This window comes from Portunus trituberculatus, chromosome 50 (assembly GCF_017591435.1).
Source record: "Portunus trituberculatus isolate SZX2019 chromosome 50, ASM1759143v1, whole genome shotgun sequence".
Classification (NCBI taxonomy): Eukaryota; Metazoa; Arthropoda; class Malacostraca; order Decapoda; family Portunidae; genus Portunus; species Portunus trituberculatus.
This window is the reverse complement of record NC_059304.1, coordinates 7,314,207-7,333,283: the sequence shown is the minus strand read 5'-3', so window position 1 is coordinate 7,333,283 and position 19,077 is coordinate 7,314,207. Positions and strand designations below refer to the sequence as shown.

The following is a 19,077-nucleotide window of genomic DNA, read 5'->3' as shown; positions in this document are numbered from 1 at the left end:
AGTGCTAGTGTGATGCTGCCTTAAATGGTGGTGGGACATATGTACACTCCTACCATGACAAAGAACGCTACAAACTCGCCGAATAGTGCCACCATTACTCGAGTTGTTGGCAAGTAAGAGTAGGAGGGCATGGGAGTAAGTGCTGCTGCCTAGCGGGATCGAGGGATCGCTCGCGCAGTAGGTTTGAATATACTTGGGGGCAGCTCTGGATAGTAGCAAATTCCGGATATGTGGCGATTACTGTATATTTGCACGGATTTTCTCGTACAGAGGATTCATTAAATGTGATAACTAATTCAGCATTAATTACAGTCAACTCTTAATTAATGCGAGTTTGGGTAAGGCAATTTAATTTAATGGGATTTGATATTTATGGAGATACGAGTAAATAACACAATTTATTTTATTTAGTGCAGGTTATCTAGATTCGATGATGTCACTCACGCGCACTCATGCTGCTTCTGGGGGAAACCACCTGAGATGCTCTTGGCCAGATTCTTAAACAATATCTTCCATCTTCATCTGCTGAAAGATACCATCTAAGAGAAATTGGTATTCTTAACCTCTTTAGTACCAGGACACGCTTCTATATTCATTCTGCTTATTATTTGGTGATGTTATACAGCTTCAGAAACTTATGTGAGGGATTAGAAGAGTGAAAACTCTGGCCATTAATCTTCTGACGTTCACAGTCAATTCCTAATATAAATAGAATAATTTAATCGGACGAAAAATTCATGGAAAAAATACATCCTAGTACTGAAAGGATTAAGAAGGAACACTGCTTTCCTACAGCTTGGGAAGGTAATGATCAGGCAAGATTATTATGTCTAAGTCATTACCTTTGCACTAAAATTTTGCCTAAATGCCTGTTAATATTAGTTTTTTGAAAACTAATTGATTTTTAGAAACAAAAATATATAGGTTATGATTAAAAAATTATGGTTTGGAACTGAATCCAGGAATAACAACATCACCGCCAGTATCTTCAATCACCGCATCTTCACCTCCCAAGTTTTCTATCAGAATTCTACTTATCTTATGATCAGTTGTATATCTTTATTGTTTGATAAGTACACATTTTTGTAGATAGCTGGTGGACTTTCCTCTTTCCTACAGCCTGCACAGTTGTAGGTGGTGGTGATTTTCTCCTGTGTTAAGGCTGTTATATGGCCATCTGTGCTTTTGTTTTAAACTTTTCCCTGGCTCACCAAGTCTATGAATAAATTACACTCTGCAGCAGTAATAGGGCTGGTTCTCTTTGTAAAATTTTTCATGTTGCCGGTGTTGGAACGGTGAGATAGCGTAGTCTGAACTGTGAGGCTCATTCAGCTGAGGTGATGGTAAGCAAACACTGCTACCAACCACCTCCAAATTATACTCGTGGTTTATTTATTTGAATCCATTAATAATAAATGTATGAATTTGGGATATTATTCCTGGCATATAAAATCATACGACAAATCACATCAAATTAATAATTTTCTAATTTCCCGGACAGGAAAGATGCACAGGTGAGAACATGTGTTTTATTGTTTCTGTGACCTAGTGATGTGTTAATAGGTTTTTTTTTTAAGGTTTGAGTAGTAAAATCCAAAAAATAGGCAGACTTTCCCAGTGGCCAGCAATGTATGCACCTCCCCCCATTACCATTGTTTTCTATGGGAAAAGTATGTTTAAATAACCTGACATCTCCAGGAATGTAACCCTTGTATTAATTGAGACTTGGCTGTATTTTCTTTAATGTATTTCCTTCATATCTTATGTTATTCCTTTTCACATCTGTAATTTGGTTTACTTAACATTTTTATGTTATGTTTAAGCTAAGGTGGCAATGAATGAACTTGTTCAGTGGGCCGTGGGATCACCGTGGCCCACATGAGTCACTGATTGACTGGCCACACGTAGCTGCCAGACTTGATATGCATTAGCTGTGGTTGAGTGCTTCTTTTCAAGCTTGGCAAGGTTTGAAGATGTCAGCTTATTAGATAGAAAAGGACTTCATATTATAAATTAAATATCTTGAAGAAAATCATAAGTGGTGAATTAACCATATATGTACCTATGTATATATGTATTTATATATGTGTATACATATATTCTACTGTTAGAATAGGGGAAGCTTGCCTAGGTAGTGCCTCTGTCTTTTTCTTTTTTTTAAGCTAATTATGATTTTATTTTCCTGACAGAAAGGGATCAGTAATGCTGCAGATTGATGTTGACACTGTCAATGGTGGTCTTGCTCTGAATCCTAATTTCTTGGTAGACTTTGGAAAAGAACCAGAAGGTCCTGCCCTAGCTCATGAAATCAGGTAAGCTCTGTAATTGTTTTCTACATGAATAAAAACATCCATGAACACAGGGAAAGTTGTCTTTTAGTATTTATGGGAGTGAACAGATGCCAAAACTTTGAATATGCTGAAAGACCAGATGTAAATTTCATCAGTTATATTAGGAATGAATAAAATAAAGACATAGGCAATTGTTTATTTACTTGTTTGCAAAAAAAAAAAAAAAAAAAAAAAAAAGTTATATAGAAATCACAAAACTTTTCAAGGCACATTTCTAGAAAACAAATTGTTTTGACTCCCATGAAACTTTCTGTGGCTCCTCTTCCTCAATACCAGTGCTAAATCCTATAGTGCAAGTAAAATGATTTTGAGGTTGGTAGATGTTAGAGGTTGCTGTCTTACACATGGCACCGTAATCAAAGAGCAGGTGGTTGACCGGTATACAAGGTATACTAGAAATCAAGTCAACTTATTTTCAAAATCAATCTAAATACTGTAAAACATTGTAGTACTTGTATGAAACATGATTGCGTAAAACAAGTTGGAGGAAAATGTGAAAGATAAGAACCATAAAATTACCTATGGTGTGATGAGTAAAAATTGTACTAAGAGAATATTTAGTAACATACATAACTGATTACTTTATCTATTAAGAAGCATATTCTAAGTTTCTATGTTTAAGTAAAATGCACATAAGATGTTCATAATTTATTGGGCAGTCAATTTTTAGATGAAAAAATAAAAAGAAAAATAAATAAATAAAAAATGAAATAGTAATAATAATGATAATAATAATAATTATAATGTATAGACACTCAGACAAGTTGGAGGAGAAGGTGGAAAGAAACATAGGTGTAGGGAGTTGAGTATATTCCCGACTAGTTTCGCTTGTTATGGCTTCTTCAGGGAAACAGTTCCCCTGAAGAAGCCATAACAAGCGAAACTAGTCGGGAATATACTCAACTCCTTACACCCGTGTTTCTTTCCACCTTCTCCTCCATTAAAATAATAATAATAATAATAATAATAATAATAATATAACAATTAATCATTTGCAGATACCCAGGTGGTGATTGCACATCAGACATCTGGCTGCCTCCAGGATCTAAAGAATGTGTTCACAAGAAAGGTATAGAATGCAAATCATCCTTGTAAGTAGGAAAATTTTGAAATTCCCATCTATTTTGGTAGATACGTAGATTAATTTCACCATATATATATATATATATATATATATATATATATATATATATATATATATATATATATATATATATATATATATATTTATATTTATATATATTTTAATGTTATGGCCTCTAGTGCTTGTAGGCATACTTGAAGAGTATATATGGGAAGCATTGTTCAGCTTCCGCCCATTAATGGCGCAGGCAATTTTATTTACCCATATTAGGGCCCATATCACCACCCAAGGGCATGTCTTATAAAGAACCTTAAATTAGTAGAAAATATTTGTTACTTGATATGTCTTGGTCTGTGAAGTAAGTCTTAGCAGATTACATTAGTTTGGGTCAATTACTGTACAGTAATACTCTGCTTAACGAACGTTCGTTTAACGTACTACATAAAGTTGACCAAAAGTCCGCATAACATACAACCACATCCATTTTAGCAAATTTTCTGGGTTTGAATTTGCTGGGTGAGGGATCGAACACGGCAGCTTCGCTGTGATTGGCTGGCTCCCCACCTCTGTCTCTAAGCGCTCCTGGAGCTGGATCCAAGATTCTTTAACAATGTCAGAGCAACCTCTTGCAGCGAAATGGCATCCATGAATGCTTGGAGGGACGGTGACAAGGTTGCTATCAGGTAGCTCTGAGGTTGCTGGGAACACCACCTCTGGAGGTGGTGTTACTGTCTTATATATGCATTTATGTTCACAAAACAACATTTCTATTAGCTTTTTACAAACCTTGCCCCCAAGAAAGAATTGTTTTGTAATGCATAAAGTGAAATCTTACATGGAATACCAAAAAATAAAGCAGAGATGAGATGAGCCACAGGCAGGCGAGACTCGACCACTTGGTTGCTTCTTCTTCTTGTGATCCTTTTAGCCTGCGTGTTGTCTTTCCCCATGATATTTGTTTCCACTCCTGTATTGCCTGCTATAATGGATATAATAATATCTTAGTATTCATATACGCTCATGCCATGAGGATAACCTCGACTCCATGGCACTGAGTGATAGTGAATTATTAATGAAATACCGAAGTATTTCATTCGTAATTCACTATCACTCAGTGCCACGGAGTCGAGGTTATCCTCATGGCATGAGCGTATATGAATACTAAGATATTATATCTTTTATAGCAGGCAATACAGGAGTGGAAACAAATATCATGGGGAAAGACAAGACACAGGCTAAAAGGGTCACAAGATGAAGAAACGGCCGAGTGGCCGCCGCGAGTCTCCCGCTTCGTCTGTGGCTCATCTCATCTCTGCTTTATTTTTTGGTATTCCATGTAAGATTTCATTCACTTTATGCATTACAAAACAATCCTTTCTTGGGGACAAGGTTTGTAAAAAGCTAAAAGAAATGTTATTTTGTGAACATAAATGCGAGAATGTGAGAGAATTTGTACGTAGCTCCTCTAACTTCCAATGACTCATATGACATCATAAAAGTAGTGGTACAACGGTGGCCCAATATGCTGCCAAACGTATATATAATTTTTTTTTTTTAAACCCATGTGGTATGTTAGGACCAGCCCAGAATGCATCCCCCCTATTTCCATTATTTCCTATGGGAAAATTATGTCTGCTTAACGAATTTTCGCTCTACGAACAGTTTTGACGCCCTCTATCCAGTTCGTTAAGCGGAGTATTACTGTATATAACCTACCACTTGATGTATCCTTCTGTTAACATAGATGGGGCAAGTTTTGACAATTCTGCAAAAATGGATAATTTTATGTCTTCAATTTCTCAATTCTGTTTTGACCAGTTGATGAAAACATAATAGCATCAAACGTTTATCTGTCAATCCTTTCTTTAAATTCTTCCACAAACTTGAACTTTCTAGGTAATTTGGTGTGTTTGTGGTGAAGTGATGAAGTTAGGTAACGTTTTGTCCTTCCCTGCATTGCAATAACTATAAACACCACCTATCCTTTAGGGATTTAAGATTTTGATGTAGAAAAAAAAAAAAAAACTTAGCTTTTACATTCATAAGGGATTAACCAATTATTGGCACTGATATTAAGCATTTTGACACATATTGGCATCCGCCTTTTTTAAAATTCAATGGCCAATAAGAGATCAATTTAAAGTGGGTTATTTTGGCTCTGATGCAGCTGCACTTCTCTGTCTGCTGTCACTACTCTGTCTCCAGCATTGTCCCACCCACAGCATCTGATTGGTTACAAGCAGAGCCGCGGTAACACCCAATCAGCAGTGAAAGCTGTGCATGCACAGTGCTTACAGTTAATGCCAAATGACTTTTGAACTGCATGTGAACACATGTTCTTGGGTATATAATGGTTGATCAGTAAAATTTGGTACTTACCAGTGACTCAATTTTTTGATTGGATAGCCATTCATCTTTAACCCCTTGCGCCGGATGTTAAAAAAGCCCGCCTGTATGATATACGGGTGGTAGTGCCGCACGCCAGAGCGCGGGAAACTCGTGCAAGCTTGTCATACTTGTCGTCTTTGTGTATTATGCTGCTATTTTTTAGTCACTATATCGCTTTTGGAGAGAGAGAGAGAGAGAGAGAGAGAGAGAGTGACATTTGCTAATATTTTAGACACAAGCGGGACGCATGTAACTTATCTTCGAGAGGAAGGAGAGAGAGAGAGAGAGAGAGAGAGAGAGAGAGAGAGAGAGAGAGAGATTAGAACATTTTTGTTTTTGTTTTTTGTTGTGTGTGTGTGTGTGTGTGTGTGTGTGTGTGTGTGTGTGTGTGTGTTTCACGAATGTTACAAGGCGCATGTAACTTATCTTCGAGAGGGAGAGGGGATGGAGGGAGGGAGGGGAGAGAGAGAGAGAGAGAGAGAGAGAGAGAGAGAGAGAGAGAGAGAGAGAGAGAGAGAGAGAGAGAGAGAGAGAGAGAGATGGGAACAGTCTATGCCATTGGGTAATTTTAGACACAAGGCAGAACGCATGTAGCTTATCTTTAGTGATTGGTGGAGACAAGGATGGTGGGAGGAGCACTAGGATTTCAAAGACAGCATACAGCGTGTGTAGTTGGTATCCAACACACTATACGGGACAACTGAACTGAAGAAAGCTCAGAAAAGAAATATGACGCCTACGTAGGCGTCACCGTATATGCTACTGGGGCTTCATGACGCCTACATAGGCGTCACCGTATTGAAGGGGTTAAGATCATGTTAAGCCTTCCAGGTACTGAGTCAGCCAGGTTTTCAGCAGTTGAATGGGGAATTTCTGACCACACCTGAAGAGCCTCCTCAAGCTTTGGGATGGTAAATGTGTCTTCTCGCAGTTTTGCTTTTACTATTCCCTAAAGGTTCTCGATTAGAGATATATCTGGACTTTGTGTTGGCCAATCCGAAATAAAGTCCACTTTAGTTATTACGGAGCCAGTCTATGACTATTTTTGCTGTGTGACTTGGTGCATTATCCTGCTGAAGGATCTTGGCCCCAGTAGTGGCAATCAGTCAACCAGATTATCACTGAGGATGTTCAGGTAGACCTTACTGTCCACTGTCTGGCCTTTAGGCAGGAAGACAAGGTCAGCCAGGCCTCCATAGCCAAATGGATTCCAAACCATGAGGTAAGGAGGGTGCTTCATATGCGTCACTGTGTAGTGTGGATCACATGCCAACGTGCCAGTCGGACGCCACACTTCAGTTCCTCTGGTATCACTGATTGAGAAGGTAGCCTCGTCAGCCCAGAGGACCTTCTTCCAATCCACCAGTTTGTATTATTCAAAATTTTTATGCCAATATTTTCCCTTTTACTGCAAATGAATATCAGCTCCAAATCTCAGTTATCAGCCTCCTTGACTATTAATAATCTGTATCGATATCGGCCCTGAAAAACCACATCAGTTGATCTTTAATATTCATACTAAGGAACATAAGTCATCAGTAAGAACCAACATATATGTAATATCTGTTTAATATGGTAAAATGTTTCTTGCATTTTGATTTCCATGGATTTGAGGTGCCCTTTTCTCTGTTTCATGTATTACACATTAGTTACAGTGTGACTTGTAGATGGTATAAGCATTCATCCTTCTTGAATTTCACTTCTCTGGGGGACCAAACTACTGGCTTGGTGTATACCGATTACCTTATGTTATGATTTAAAGGCAAATTTGTAGTATCTTTAACACATTAATCGCATTTGGATTTCCTACCACTTCCTCCTTGTCATGTTTGGTTTAACTCAGTGCAATGTCAGTACTGCACTACCCACAGACTTGAGAGATGAGTAGCTTCTCCCTGCTTATGAGTTGCCAATGATACAATAAAACTCATGCTCCAACTGTGGTACAAAATACCATACACTTCTTCTGAATTAATGATATTGCATTGTGCACCACCAGTGGACCATGCTCCTGTGTGTACCATATATGGCCCAACCTGCTATTACAAACATTGTTCTCTCAACACATTGTGTCACTATGTTCCAAACTTCAGTCGTTTCCATTTACAGGGAAAGAACAATTCACTCTTGATTCATGTACTCTCACATCTCATATATTGGTATGACTTGTTTTTCACAAAAGAAATATTGTCCTAATTGTAACAGAAACTAATAGGTATGCTCAGCAAAAAAATTGGCATTTCACATGTCACTCGAGGATCTAGGCTGAAATCTTGGAAATTGACAACACATGATGAAATACGAAAATTCACAAGTCTGATGATTTACATGGGAATTGTTGCATTGTCTGAGATTTCTCTGTACTGGTCAAAGAAAAACAAACATACACGTAGACAACTTTGCATCCAGAGTAATGTCTCGAGAAAAACCAAGTTTGAGTTACTCCTTAGATTTTTACATGTTTATCACTTTCAGATGATACAATATGTATTTCAGTCATTAAGCACTTACTTCTTTTATGAAAATTTTCAATGAAATTAAAATAATGCAACAGAGGGTGAACCTATTATATAGTGGCTTTCAAGGGCTAAGGATATCATGATTTATGAGTATTAAATGAACATTTATTTTTGTTATGAAATTGGTTTAAAAATATACAATTTTAAGGCTGAATTTAGCTCAATACTGGTAATTTATCATATAGGATGAATAATTTTTATTTTTATTTATTTATTTTTTTAGTCATAATATAACTAAATGTTTTGATTATCATACTTTAATTACATCCTTGGTTAGCATGAATAAAATAATAATATTACATGCTAAAACAAAAGAACAAGAGTTTTGAAAAATATCTAGATTTTCTTTGTGTATGCAAGCAAATGTACCATGGGTGGCGCAATATGCAACAGTTGGGAATGCATGATGTACCACCAGTGGTACATAGCAGGGAATGTTTAGTATGTACATATATGTAGCTCATTGAAGTGTTTTCTTTTAGAGCCTTTGCATGTTCTTGAATTTTTTTTGTATATATAAGATTTGTCACCAACAGTAACATGTTTATGACAAGTCAGGAATGAATCTTTATATATATATATATATATATATATATATATATATATATATATATATATATATATATATATATATATATATATATATGATTCTTAGTTGAATACTTCAGTAGGAATTGAAACATACTTAGGGGTTATTTTCTTTTGTCCTGATGTAAATGTCATCATGCATGTAATATCAAAGCAATAAAATAAATCAGAAAACTTTGGTATTTACATTGGGGTTTAGAGCTGAATCTTCACCCATGCCTTGTCTCATCATTGGTACAGTAATACAGAGGAGGGTATCTTCATTCCACCTTTTACAGTGAAAAGGGAATATTAAAACTCAGATTCCATCTCCTATATTCAAGGCCAATAGAAGGGATTTTTCACTTGTACAGAACCTGATTCTAAAGCCTAATCCAGACAATCGAGTTATGCCTGCCAGCACCAGTTGGCAGTTTACCTGTTGAAAATGGAGAACATAAACATGAGTGTGAAAGTTAGCAAAAGATGAAGTGTGAGTTAAGAACAATCTTGATGAATGAGTGAGAAGTAAAGAGTAAAGTGGAGTATATACCTTTATCTGGAATAGATTATACGAGGGGAAGTGACAGTGAGCTAGGTTTGAGATGAAACTAAACAGGAATGACATAAGGTACATGAGGAGGAAGGGATGTACTATTGCAGAGTAACAAAGAAAGGAGAGTAATTAGGGCAAAGAGAAAGCATAAAGGAGGAGGAGGATGGTAATGTAGGAGAAAGTAGAAAATGTATATAAGGAAGAGTGAAAAATGATAAAAGATGGAGAGAAGTAATGAGGAATCTGTAATTCCCCTGTTCCTGTCTCTTTTACTTCCTCTATCTCCTTGGCACCTGTACTCCCCTTCTCCCCCTAGTTACATTATTATGTTGTGGAAATGTATTACACATTTTTCACTATTATATCTTTTTGTATTCATCATTTTTTATTGTCTTCTTTTCTCTTTCCACTCTTAGGGTTTATGTGGCACATATGATACACTTCATATTACTATAGCATGAAAAAATATCTGTATCTGCAACTGAAACTCTGGATGTGGAGGTAAAGATATGCCCCATTTCTGGATTTTGTGAGAAATGCATATCTGGGCATCACCTCTGGATATAATCAGAAATACTTGTCTGGCTCTTCCTCAGCATTTAATGAGAAATGCATGTCCAGCTTTGTCTCCATATCTGAAGAACTTTTAATATCTGATACATTTGTGATGAATACATAGCACTTTTTTTTATACATTAATACATATATACAGTGAAGACTCAATACTCAAACTTAATTAGTTCCGAATGGCTGTTCAAGTATCAAAAAGTTTGACTATTAATACCTATAAATCAGGTAATTTGTTCCAATCTTAAGGTGCGTCCACATGATCGAACAATGTTCGACAGACAAAATCGTTACCATATCACAGGAGAAGCAGGATGACGTCATAAGCGGTGAAACGATGGAAGTGGATCTGGCAACAAGCAGTGGTACCAGATGAGATTGTTTACCGCCATTTCAACTCTACTCACAGGGCAAAGACTGGTGGACAATGTTCGAAGGTGATGTCCGTTGGTAACTCGGGCATTTAAGTCAGTGTGTGGCCTTGGATGACTGGTGCAGTACATCACTACCATGGTACACAAGAAAAAAAAACAAGGCCAAAAAAATTGCACTATGCAGCCTGAGCCTTTCCGCTTTCCACTGTTAATTAGTAACAATTTTGTCCGTAGAACATTGTTCGATCGTGTGGACGCACCTTTATCAAAACCTCAAGTTTATAAAAAAAATGTAATTTTTTACAATTTTGTTTTGTACATACCATAAGTGAAGGCTGGTGATGGATAACTTAGAAGAGGGGAGAAGGCTGGGGAGGAGGAGGGAGGTCACCGGAGGATGAGTCACCATCCATGAAAACGTCTTAAGTAACTTTTCTCCTGGTGTGATTCCTGTGAATCCACTAATTGAGTGCTGTGGCTCACAAACACTTGCACTCTCACCAGATTCCTTATTTTCATCACTACTAAGGCTCTCTGGTGTCATCTGATGTTTCTAAATGAAAAACTACCAACAGAACGCAGACGAATGTTGTTTATCTCAAGACTGCGGTAGGATTAGTGATGCACACCACCATTTGGTATACCGGTATTACGGTAATACCGATATTCCGTTATTACGATAATACCAGTATTACCAGTAATTCAGCATCTAAATGGTACAGTGGCAGCTGCCAGAAGGGAGATGACAGAACTTTGTATACAACCAAATTTCCGGCCATTTGATTACCAGATATTTTCACCACTAATAAGCCTTTGGTGTTAATGTACATTATGTTTATAAATGAAAAACTACAGATAGAATGCAGGAGAATGTTATTTTGATGACCGCAGCAGCACAAGTCACAACTGGCGGAGGGGGAATGGGGACGCCAGGGAGCCTTTGTTTACAACCACAGGTGTGGACGTTTGACTATTAGGTATTTTTTCGAGAATTAAATCGAACTTTTGCGTTCGAGTATTTAGGTATTCGAGTATTGAGTCTCCACTCCATATATATATATATATATATATATATATATATATATATATATATATATATATATATATATATATATATATATATATACACACACACACACACACACACACACAAAGATTTCTAAATTTATGAGGAATATGTTCCTTAAGGGATCGCATAATGTGAAAATCGCATAAAGTGAACATGATTATCGAACTAAACTGTACACTATTAGGAATAGGAATCATTGTAAGAGTGACTGGGCATGCATCCTACAGTCCTTGCAGCATGTATCCTGTATCAAACACTTTTGTGCATCTCTCAACTGGAATAAACAAAGGATCATCACTGCTATAGTAATCGCATCTAACTGACAGCAAGACAGCAGCACATGCTGATATTGCTGTAGACATTTATCATGTATCACTAGTTGTCCTGAAGGTGAAGCACCTCTCTGCTGCGATCAGCAGTGATGATAATATGACAGCCCAAATAAACATGTCATGGAATCTTGTGATTACCAAGATTTGCCATACATACAAAGCACCTTAACATCATGTTATTCCTAAATAATTTGTGTAATATGAATAAAAATAAGTTTTTTTGTCATGTTATTTCAAAATCCCATAATCTGAACACACACAAATTGAGGAATATCTGTGTGTGTGTGTGTGTGTGTGTGTGTGTGTGTGTGTGTGTGTATACATACAGGCAACCCCCACTTAATGAAGGGGTTACGTTCCTAAAAAACACTTTGTTAAGCAAACCAATTATAACAAGTTTAACCCCTGACTTGAACTTCCATTGAGAGTAAGCAAAGTGAGAGTTCATCAAAGTACAGTGAAAGATTTAATGAGAGTAAAAATTATGAAGTTTAACATCTAGGCAGTTAAATTTAATTTAAGTCATTATAATGTACACTAATGTATGTATGTACGTAAATTTATAATGTTGATCTTAAATTTATGAAGGGAGGGAGAGTGAAACGGGAAAGACACTAACCGGCAACCTGTGGAATGTAAACAAAAGGTGCATCATTGTACCTCATACAAAACTTATGTACCACATTTCCACAAGGCTTTCCATTTTATCCATTGTAGAGTCATGAGTTCAGATTTTTTTTTTAGCTTGCAAGGAAGATATGGTCTTTACCAGCCTTCTTAATAGTCTGCTGACTTGAAAATAGTAGAGACAGTAGATGGAATCAAGATGGTGGCCAGCAATGCTATAGTTTTCTCGCCTCTCACTTCGAGAGTAAGAGACTTCCTGGTCTTCTTAGGAATGCTAGGCCACATTGCAGGGCGTTTTGGTGGTAAGTTGAGTGAGTGAAGACGAGCTGCTGTCGACGCTGTTATGGGAGTGAGTGGTGCGCATGTTGTTCACGAGAGGCTTGATCTTGATCTTGATTCTGATTCTACAGGTGTCCCAGGATTTCTCCTGAGGCAGGCCTTAGTATTGGCGGCTCCTGGTGTATTCAAAAGATTGCCGGCTTGCGTGATACGGAGGGGCTTTCAAACTTGGAAAATATTACCTAGATAAAACTTCGTTAAAGCGAGTTTGGTGTTCGTTAAACGAGCAGATGGTAGTTAAATGAAACCTTCGTTGTAGCGAAATTTCGTTGTGTGAAGCTTCGTTAACGGGGTTGCCTGTACTTGTTTACATTGTTGAACAGAATAAAATATCAGATTGGTGGTTATCAAAATAAAGTGAGCTCTAATGTTATCAATTTTCCCCAAAGGCTTCTAATATTTCAATATTTTACTGTTAAGATACTAATATTAGTTTCATCTGCTTATGTAATGATAAAAGATATACATTTTGGCTGTGAAGGCAGAGATTATGTATATGAATGAAATTACGAGAAGGTGAGTCGAGGACTATCCAATCCATAATCCTCATTGTATGATTACTTACGAGCACACTGGCATGAAGTTATGGTTTTCTGCCAACTCTTTCACACTTATTGAAGTTGGTGCCGTAAGTTTTACTCTGTCTGCAGTCTGCTAATTCTAGCCAAATGTGTTGTTTATTTTGTATGTTTTACATTGTGAATACTTTTGTAAATAAATTATTTTCTTTTTCTACTTGGCTCTTTCTTTCTCTCTCACTCTCCTTCTCTCTGTAAAAATGCTAAGAAATAAGGGGGAGTTTTCAGAACTAACCCAACAGATGTCACCACTGCTACATGTCCCCTACTGACATGAGCTAAAATATGGTTGTATTAAATCCCAGGTGCGTGCATACAGATGCATAAAACCTTGATTATTATGATACTGTTGACATTCTGTATCTCCTTTTAAATATCTTGATAATTTTGGGAGATGTTAGTCAAAACAAATATTTTTTTGTGATTATCTTGTAATACTGCTACCAGTGTCTTAAATATGGCATATTACAAGTCTAAAATCTATTGATTTGAACAATGAACAGTTACTGTACTATATAGTATGATCCAACATACTCAGTGACATCATGATATATGGATATAGTTATTTTCGTGGGGATTTTAGCATCTCTTTCACATCGAGCCCAAGTCAAGATCAAGATTGATGTGGCAAAACAGTTGAGCACAGAACAAGCATATCATACTGTAGAGTAAGAAGAGAGGAATATGTGAAGCTGTCCTACTCATGGTATAGTGGCATGGACATTACAGCAGGAATTAATTATCTGTCCAACAATGTGTTTAAGTTAAACAGGTGGCAAGCCCAGGTTGGTATAACAAAAACTCTTGTCAGGATACTCAAGTTGCCTATTCTTAAATAGAATTGTTGTTTCCAGATACTAATAAGTTGATCCGTGTGACTTTGACTTTTTAGGTGGCAAAGACATATTGTCTTCTTGTTTACCGTCATTTGGATTAATACTCTTCCAATCAAGGGTGTACTCCTTTGGAAATGTGGAGATGACCAAATATGCCTCAATGCCAATGCACTAGATAATCAACTTATATACATTTGTTCATGAATAGGGTTTGATTTTGCCTGTGTTACTAATTGGAAGAATAATGTAGAAAAATGTATTATATCAACTTTGCTTCTCTATGTTTATAGAATGACACTGGGTATATTCTATATTACCCCTGTGTGAATGAACAGGACATGTACTGTGCTGCCATCCGGTGACAACCCCTAGTTCTGTAAACTCCCCACGCTTTCTTATATATATATATATATATATATATATATATATATATATATATATATATATATATATATATATATATATATATATATATATATATATATATATATATATATATATATATATATATATATACCACCAATATAGAACATCATTATTTCTGTAACTTAACATTAACTCTATGATAAGCATTAGCTAATACTCCTCGAAGATTCCAGATGTTTTCAAAATTCTCTGGTTGAGTGTTGTATTGGGAATCCACAGCCTTGACACACAGCTGTGCTTCTAATTCAGTTCTGGGCACAGGCACTTCTGCAGTCCATATGGTCCAGCCCCATGCCCAAGGATGTCTTGCTTCATCTGATTCCAGAACATTTGCTGCCAGCCAGTTCTTTCCTCCATCGCTTGAAACATCAACTCGAACAATCTTTCTGCCACCACCACTCCAGGCATACCCTTCGTACAAAAAGTTAAATACTTTCAGTGATTAGTATTTCTTAATGTGACCCAGACAAATTTTATAAAAAATTAACAGCTATTAGTTTGATGAGTGCACAATGCTTTTAATGCATTATTTACCAAAAACACAAGCTGTTAAAGGCTCAGTTTAGATAAAGGCCCTATTACTTACAAAAATACTTTAGAGCTGACTCAAAAATACTTTAAAGACGACTTTAAGAGTAAGCAAGTGAATTACATCTGAAAGATGGTAAGGTTCAGTCAAATCTAGTAATAATGATCAAGTAAATGAAAAGTTCCTCAATTCAAACCTTATTTCCCTTTAATGTTCCTATTCCATAATGGGCCTGTCACACCTTAACGTTTTAGAGAACGTATGGCTAGCGTATGGAAAACGGTGGCACACGCTCAGCATACGCTTGAATAAGTTATGGGTACGCTGCTCCATCGTTAGGGTACGTTGAAGTACGGTGGCGTACGGTGCCGTACGTCGTCGTACGCAGGGACAGCGAAGTTTTTAGAAGTTTTGAGCATGCACAAAATTCTCGACGTATGCCAGCGTGTGGCCAGTACGTTATGCATACGCTGGGGATAAGTTAAAGGCACGTTAGGCGATCGTTATCATTCGTTCTCTGATCGTTCCTCACGCGTTGTATTCTCTCTGTGAAGTCTAGTTCCATCCCCACTCTTCTTCTTCTGAAGACGTGTGGGCATCCTCAGGGAGCGAAACCACCCTTGCAGATGATCCACTGTTTTTCCCATAATTTTAGCCTGATCTTCCCATAATTTGGTTTTCTTGTCAACACGTCTGTAGTCAGTCTTCTTTACATTCCACAGTATGTCATTTTCTCTCACAAAGTCACACATTATCTGTTCTTCTTCAGGATCCAAACAAAACTGAGTCTTCTTGGCTCTCTTTTTCATATCATGTGGTTGTAGAGTAGAGGTCGATGCAGCAGAGGATGCGGTGGAGCCTGCAGGGGAGGCATCTCTTCGCGGTGGCGAAGATGAGTCACGCCCATCTCTATCACCCAAGACGTCCGAGACTAGAGGTGAAGGTGACAGTGTGGGTGTCTTGCGACCACGGCCGCGGCCCCGTGCTGGTTTCTTGGTCGGTGACCTCTTGCCCATGGCTGGTATAGTTGTGACACGATAGTCCTTGCAGCAACCTTTTTATGCAGTTGACATGCGTCACGTGATCGAGGGACGTACGATACTCGATTGTTACGCGTATGCTACTCGATCGTTACCTGTTAGTTCGTTCCTCACACGTTCCTCACGCGCTGAGTACGTTCCCCGATCGTTGTCTTATACGCTCTGCATACGTCGACAACGCGCCGAAAAACGAAGAGTTCAGCGTACGCCACCGTTTAACATGTTTACCATACGCTAGCCATACGTTCTCTAAAACGTTAAGGTGTGACAGGCCCTTAAGAATAATTTTAAACTCACACTATTTATTCTAATCAATTTACTAGTATATTTCTTTTTCTAATGTTTGTAGTACTGTACAGTACAAATGTTGTTTTCAAACAATTCTAGTCTTTAAGTGAAATGGAACTGCTACCCTACCTAAATCTCACTGGTTTGATACTATTTTATGTAACAGTCTGTGCAGAAAGTTCATTTGCTAGGTAGCTAGTAATCTGCTTAATTGTATCTTTTGAATCATAGCTAAAAATAGTTAAGGTGTAGTGCAAAATCTATTCAATGATGATGCTTTGACAATTCTTTGTGGCAGGATAGCTATGCTCAGCTGTTTAGCAAGGCCAGTAAATTTTTTTTTTTTTTTAAGCATGTTTTGTGCCACACCAGTGACACCACTACTTTTTTTTGGTTTGGTATGCAACATTTGGTGTGTATGTTGCCCAGTGTGACAGTGTGATGGCCAGAATTACTAAAAGAGAGAGCATAACAGCTGTGGTTGCTTTATACAAAGCAACTATTCCAATCAAATAAGTATTATCTCAAGATAAGAGTATACATGCTTGTCAAGTGAAGTGATTAACTGAAATATGGAGCATAGGATCTGGCTGTACCACATCTCAAGCCTTACTGATTCTTGTAATCCCTTTCTAGCCCTTGTAGATATTAATTTAGTTTGCCAGGTAAGAGATTGATGCAGGCAAGTTTTTTTTTTTTTTTTTTTCTTTTTTTACCATTCTTTTTTTACCATGGGAATTTACGAGCTAAAGGGTTACTTTTTGGGGTACCTCCTATCTCAAAGCCCACCTGCTAGGAAACCGTTGCCCCGAGTGAGGAACCCCAACCTATACTCAGACTGTAGACAGGATTCGAACCCATGCTCTTGGAGACCCTCGGATCCCAAAGCACACCACTGCACCACTCTTTCTTTAATAAATTGCTTTGCCACCTTCTCACCAACTTACATGCTCACACAGAGTTGATAATTGTCAATTTTGTATAAGGCAACTGCAGCTGTTACATTTTTCCAGTAGTTACTGTTCTGGCCATTAGACTAAGCTGTTTTCATAAAATGTTGTACAATAAAGCAAAAATTTGATGTGATATACAATAATAACCAAAACTCCATTTTACTGGCCTCACAAAGCAGCTGAGCATGGCTGTGCTGCCACACAGGGTTGCCAAGGCATCATCATTATTGCTAATATTAGAGAAAAGAGGTTCCATTCTTCAACTTATCAAAGCCATAAATAAAAAAAAATGTGATTAATCAGTTTGCCAGGTGCACAGTGAACTAACTTTCCACGGTAGACAGTATATTGTCCTTCAGACTCTTTCTTGGATACCTTCACTGTCATTCCTCTTTTTAGGCATCCCTATTAACTATTTCCTTTCCTATTATGCTTCTCAATCTCAGCAAAGGTATAATTTTTGGTATCCATTTCTGTGTAATTTTCCACTAGCTTTTCCTGGCATAAAGATGTTTAAGTGTTATGATAGCCTTCATTTTAGTAGTAAATGGATAGCTCCTCTCTTCTGTCAGTCTCATTTTAGTAGTAGTGGATAGCTCCTCTGTTTTGTCATTTGATGAGTTCATTAAGTTAATTCAATACATCTTTCTGGATAAATAATTTCTGAGCTGGAAATGTTGTGAAGCAACCATCTAAACAGTGGGAACACATATTATAAGCTGTCAAGACAGAATGGATTGGTGTCTAGGAACAGATTACGTCATCCATTATATATTGATTACTATGGGGAAAATAGCTTTGGTTTTTAATCTTTAAGATTTTGAATGGTATTCAGGAATGAAGTGTTTGTAAACTGAGGTTCCACTGAGTTTGTATAACTGTATTTATTAAAAACAGTAATAACAATAAATCATAAAAAAATTAAAAGTGGTATCTATGTGCATCTAGTTGAAACAAAGCATCCACATCCACATGGTGTTCCCCAAGACTGAATTAACACCCATCCTAGCCTTCCATTTCTAAACTGAAAAAAAAAAAAATAAATAAATAAATAAATAAATAAATAAACTCAACTCAATTTTGTAATATGCAAAAAAGAATTATGAGCTTACCTTTAACTTTTACTTTGCCATTCTTCACTTTGACACTTTCTCCTTCCAAGGGTTCACAAATAGCTGAGATGACTGGTAATTCCTGGATTGCTGGAGATTTCTTGAAGTCTACAGTGTCCCAATCCACATTTGGTGCAAATCCTTTGTAATCATTTTGTTGCCAATGTGCATCAGACTCATTTTTAGAAACTATAATTCTTCCTGAAAGATGAAGGTAATTATTTCCATTACTATGCATTACTTAAATCTGCAAATCAGATGTCAGCATAACTAACATGACCACTACATATAAATAAATAACACTCAGCTTTGTATAATAATGTGTCTAGGGTGTAACCAAACTTTCTGCTGCTATTGGCAGTATATCTTATTCTATGTTGAAGATTTTCAGTGCACATATGCATTTTGTTTAGCTATGCCATGAAATTCAAGTGTGGCCTAGCGAGGAGGAGGTAGTAGACACCTACCGAAACGATGATCTACTCCCAGTGAGATCTAATATCACTAGTTCAGGGGCTACTGTGAACACTCCAGTAAAGCTA

General features: G+C 37.1%; 2 protein-coding genes across 14 annotated transcripts in view; one reads left to right on the top strand and one right to left on the bottom strand.

The window, feature by feature from the left end:
* Nucleotides 1-12,031, top strand: part of LOC123499624 (selenium-binding protein 2-like) — a 132,612-nt gene extending 120,581 nt beyond the window's left edge. For 12 of the 13 annotated variants that reach the window (XM_045247945.1, XM_045247942.1, XM_045247940.1 and 9 more), the window contains 3 exons: nucleotides 2,190-2,312; nucleotides 3,350-3,442; nucleotides 9,882-12,031. In XM_045247945.1, the coding sequence (XP_045103880.1) occupies nucleotides 2,190-2,312; nucleotides 3,350-3,442; nucleotides 9,882-9,921 (256 nt within the window). In that variant the 3' untranslated portion in view covers nucleotides 9,922-12,031. The remainder of the gene's footprint in view (nucleotides 1-2,189; nucleotides 2,313-3,349; nucleotides 3,443-9,881) is intronic. The other variant, XM_045247934.1, reaches the window with a different exon arrangement.
* A 1,380-nt stretch (nucleotides 12,032-13,411) lies between these two features.
* Nucleotides 13,412-19,077, bottom strand: part of LOC123499622 (sulfite oxidase-like) — a gene marked incomplete in the record, with an annotated part of 57,820 nt that continues 52,154 nt past the window's right edge. Inside the window, 2 exon segments of the mRNA XM_045247913.1 lie at nucleotides 13,412-15,024; nucleotides 18,536-18,736. Coding sequence (XP_045103848.1) covers nucleotides 14,723-15,024; nucleotides 18,536-18,736 — 503 coding nt within the window.